General features: G+C 49.9%; 1 protein-coding gene across 1 annotated transcript; it reads left to right on the top strand.

Annotated features, from left to right (window-relative positions):
• Positions 1–1,696: 1,696 nt before the first annotated feature.
• LOC136979312 (trypsin-1-like) lies at positions 1,697–3,498 on the top strand. Its single transcript, XM_067275260.1, has 6 exons — positions 1,697–1,772; positions 1,837–1,916; positions 2,505–2,611; positions 2,679–2,953; positions 3,026–3,174; positions 3,247–3,498. Exons 1-6 carry the CDS (start codon positions 1,718–1,720, stop codon positions 3,409–3,411), a joined length of 831 nt encoding a protein of 276 aa, XP_067131361.1. The 5' UTR covers positions 1,697–1,717; the 3' UTR covers positions 3,412–3,498.
• The last annotated feature ends 893 nt before the right edge of the window (positions 3,499–4,391 follow it).

Here is a 4,391-nt window from a genome sequence, read left to right as displayed (position 1 = left end):
ATAAACTTTACCCGAGTTATTCGTTAGTTCGATAACAATCGTAGTACAGTAGTAAGGAAAAAAACAACCGCTGTCGGGGTGAAAGTTCAAAGGTGGTGTTACCCAGGCCATTTGCCGGCCACTTTAAAGTGCGAGATATTCGGTATTCTGGCATTTACCAGGTCGTTTAACAGCCGCGCGTTCGCTTAAGTATAATTTTTTATAAATCATTTATTGAAAAAGGAAAAATGTTCGAAAGATGACAACTAGAAAACAGACAAATAGCTATGTCGATTTTTATTAGTGGCTTAGATGATAAATGATATTATAAATGCAAGAATATCGAACACATTCCCATCCCTCCATAACTCGAAATTGGAACTGTCACCGCCTAAACCCGTCTTCGTTCGTCCTTCCTTTTCGTCATTTCCGCCCACGTCGTTTTTGATTAATTAATAATTAATCGATGCACGACTATTTACGTTCTGTAGTAGTTTTTATGTTCCGATATGTTTGCTATTTAGAATTTGATGAAGATTACAGTCGAAACGATAAATATACTGCATATTATTAGATATTACCGTATAAGCTAAATACCTCGTATTTTTACGAACTTCGAATTAAGTAAAAATAATATTTTATTATAATCGCATTGTGTATTTTATTACAAATTTCTATACGGGTGAAAAACTGTGATAAGATTGCTATCGTATATTCGAATACAAATTCGTATACGCGTATTCCCAATGGAAGCTCCGTATTGTCGAATAGGGGACGGCTTCCTCGGCCAAAATATTTGAATGGTGTAAAACAACCAGATTATAAGCATTGACGCATGCGCTGAGGCGGTTTAGCCGGTGGATGCTACGCACCAAAATATCGGGCATAACGCATCCAATAATTCCATCCAGGGCCGGAACAGCTTCCCTATCGTCAAATGTCGCCGCACGGCAGGGGAAAAGAGGAGGGAAAATCCAGACCCGGAGCAAATTCCAAGTTTTAAAGTAAAGTCCGTGGCGTAATTCGTCCGTTAATTTTACCGACGTCTTCGTGATTAATCCGCCCGGTTAGGCCATCGGCAGTGGCCAATGGCACGCGGCGTAAACTTGGAGGGAGGCGCGCGCGGCCACGTTTCCGAAAATCCGCGCCGGGAGCTTTTTCTTGTTTATTTACTTTAGCAGAAAAAGACGTCGGCCGATTTCAATTAATACGGGAACGAAGGAAAAAGCCTGCCTACCCCAAGGGGTACCGGTCCGGTCGGCGGTAGGAAGAAGCCGGGAGACGGGTGGAAATGCTTAATTCGAGTCTTTTCTACGAAACCGGGAGTGTCTTTCCAGGGTGGGTCGGCATTGGCCCGCGTTAATATCCGGTTAGGGGCCAATCTGCCCGCCGTTCGAGTAATCGGGAGGCTTTTAATCTCCCACCGAAAGTGGCCCACCTCTCGGCTCGACTTCCGCCGCACCCCTCGACTTCTGGCAAAGAAGGGGATGGTTCTCGGGCCGGAATCCGCGGCCCCAGGCGTATCCGTATTTGCGCTTTGGGTCGTCCGCGTACATAAATTAGGGATGACGTATTTCGGTGGAAGTAGAAGCTGCCGCGCCAGAACGGGTCGGGTCGTTGCCACTTCGGGTGGAATGCAGAAGGAGAGGTCGAAAGGACGCCTCTGCCACTGACCACCGGGTTACTCCCGCTCCTTATAAACAGCCCGGACGGGCGCCACTCTTCTGTTATCTGCCAGATGCCTCCTCTCGTCCTACTCTTCCTCTTCGCGGCCGGCCCCGTCGCCGCTCAGCGTGAGTATTGTCGCCCTTCGGCTTCCTTCTTTTGCCTCAACCACCATTTACCCGTCTTTTGCAGACGACTGCGGCGTGCCTCACGTCTTTATCAGTAAGATCATCGGAGGCAGGAGCACCGCTTACGGCGAAGTTCCTTGGCAAGTAAGCCACCCACTCTTTCTTTCCGCCCCAATTCGCAATTTAAGCAAATACTTTGGCCCGCGACGGGCGGGGCCCCCAACTCTGCCGCCCAGTCGTCGGACCTCTCTCCGTCTCGGTCGCGTCGACAACTAGCGGGAAGCGACGACGTCAACCCGCCACGCTCCAATTTTTGGTTATATCCGGACCGACCGCGGCGCCTCCGCCCGTAATATGGAAAACCGCCATTGGACGGACACTCGGTTTTAGCCAGTTTCCCCCAATCAAAATAAGACTACGGATATTCTTTAAAACGCTATAAATGCATCGATAATTAAATGGAAAGCTCGACTCCCGGACTGGCGTTTTGAAAATCGGAAAACCAAACCTTTTCGTCGGGTGGGTCGACGGCCACCGGAAGCCGGAAATAAGTAATACCGGCGCATGGGTCCCGGCTTTCCGCTAGTTCAAACGTTATGCCCTCCCTCCGCCTGGAAATGAAATTTAAATAACGGTTTAGCGCCTCCCGTCTTACGTCGCGACCCTAAATCCTTAACCGCCGGCGCCCGAGTCTCCGTCCGGTTAATCGAAACCACATTTACCTATTAAAAGGCCTCCCTGAGTCTGAAGCATCCCACCTTCGGCCCGATCCCACACTTCTGCGGCGGCGTGCTGATCAACACCCGGTGGATTCTGACTGCCGCGCACTGCATCAAAAGGTAAAGTCTGGCGCAATTTTCTGGGTGCTTTGTGACGGCCGGTGTAATGAACCAACGCCGCTTTCAGCCCCAACGGCCCGTCGCTGCTGGACCCTGCCTACTGGACGGTCAGGTTGGGAGAACAGAACTTGAACGCCCCCGACAGCGACGAGAAGAGTTACTCGGTGGAGAGGGTGGTCCCTCATCCGGGATTCAACAACTACAACAACGACATCGGCATGATGAAGCTGAAGACCCCCGTCGTCCTCAACAACCACGTCATGCCCGTCTGTCTTCCCTCGGCCGACGCCGACTTCGTGGGCGAATTCTGCACCACTTCCGGATGGGGAAAGGTGGATCCCAGTGAGTCCCTAACTTCCTACGGATAATCGGGTTTTTCCGGCCTCCGATTGTAAGAAAAGGCTTTTTTTGCAGGATCCAAAGTGGTAGACGCTCTGCAGATCGTTCGGATCGAGGTGTTCGACAACTCCAAGTGCGACATTTACACCAAGAGGTTTCTCATTCCCATCGGTAACCGACACGCCTGCGCCGGGACGCTGGAAGGGGGCAAGGGAACCTGCCAGGTGAATGCGCCGCGGCTGGAGGTGGTGGCCGGGACCGACGGGTAAGCTAACCAAGTATTTAATGTTTTTTAGGGAGATTCGGGGGGACCCCTGATGTGCCGAAGAAACGACAAATACTATTTGCTGGGACTGACGTCGTTCGGATCTAACTGCGTCAAACCGGAATTTCCGGACGTCTACACCAACGTCAAGGCCCACTTGAACTGGATTAAGGCAGTCGCCGCCCGATATCCGTAACTCTTTCTTCCCGTCTTTCGTTTTATTCATCGTCGGCAACGGGTAAAGGCGCGTGTAGCCGCTGGGCCAATAAATTATTATTTTACATTTTCGCTTGGTAATTAAAGAAAATGCGGAACCGGAAACCGACATTTCACGCCGGACATTTATTTAGCAACATTTTTTCGGAATTCAAGAAGACGTCGCGGTCGGTTCCGGCAACGGAATTCGGTCACCCGCATCGGTTTCGAGCCGGTCGTAATACGGAATGAACGGTGTCCGTGCTACGTCCCTAATCTAAAGTCTAGTACCGGGCTGCGGCATTTACAGGACTGCCGCGGCAGTGGAAAATGGCGCCGACCAGGAATTAAACTCCGTAAGTTTGCTTACAGCCTTATGACCAGGAAGAAAGCTACAAAAGCATTAGCCAGGTTGAGGCCGAAGTTTTAAACGCGAAAACGTGTACGTCGGACGTTCGGCGTCGCTTTCCCGTAAGCCTAGAAGTTTCACAATTGCGTTTGAAAAGTCGGTGGAATCGTTCTCGACATTCCAAACGCCATTGTCAAAATTCTAGGCTTACGGAAAAGCGGCGCCGAACGTCCGACGTACACGTTTTCGCGTTTGAAACTTCGGCTCAACCTCTCTAATATATTACATAATTGAACGCAGCACGCTTTTTTGCCACGCACGTCTTCAGCCGCAGACAAAGTCGGAAATTTTCCACGTCGGCTCGGACGTCGCCCGTTTCAGCCCGGGTACCGGACTTAAGCCGCCAACGCTAAGAATTCCGGGAATAACTTTAAACGATTTGATAGAAATGGACGTTTTGAAGAGAAGTAGAGCCATAACAATTTCTTTCTTAAAGGGCATACGTAACAATCTTAAAAGGAATCTTGGTAAACAATATTAAATTTTCTTTAAAACTATTCTCGGAGGGGCGGAAATCATTTTCCCTAATTAAAGGGGGCGAACGTACAAAGAATTGCTGGCGCCTGACTCCC

This window comes from Centruroides vittatus, unplaced genomic scaffold (genome assembly GCF_030686945.1).
Source record: "Centruroides vittatus isolate TY-2023 unplaced genomic scaffold, ASM3068694v2 contig_602, whole genome shotgun sequence".
Lineage (NCBI taxonomy): Eukaryota > Metazoa > Arthropoda > Arachnida > Scorpiones > Buthidae > Centruroides > Centruroides vittatus.
This window is presented reverse-complemented; position numbering and strand designations above follow the sequence as displayed.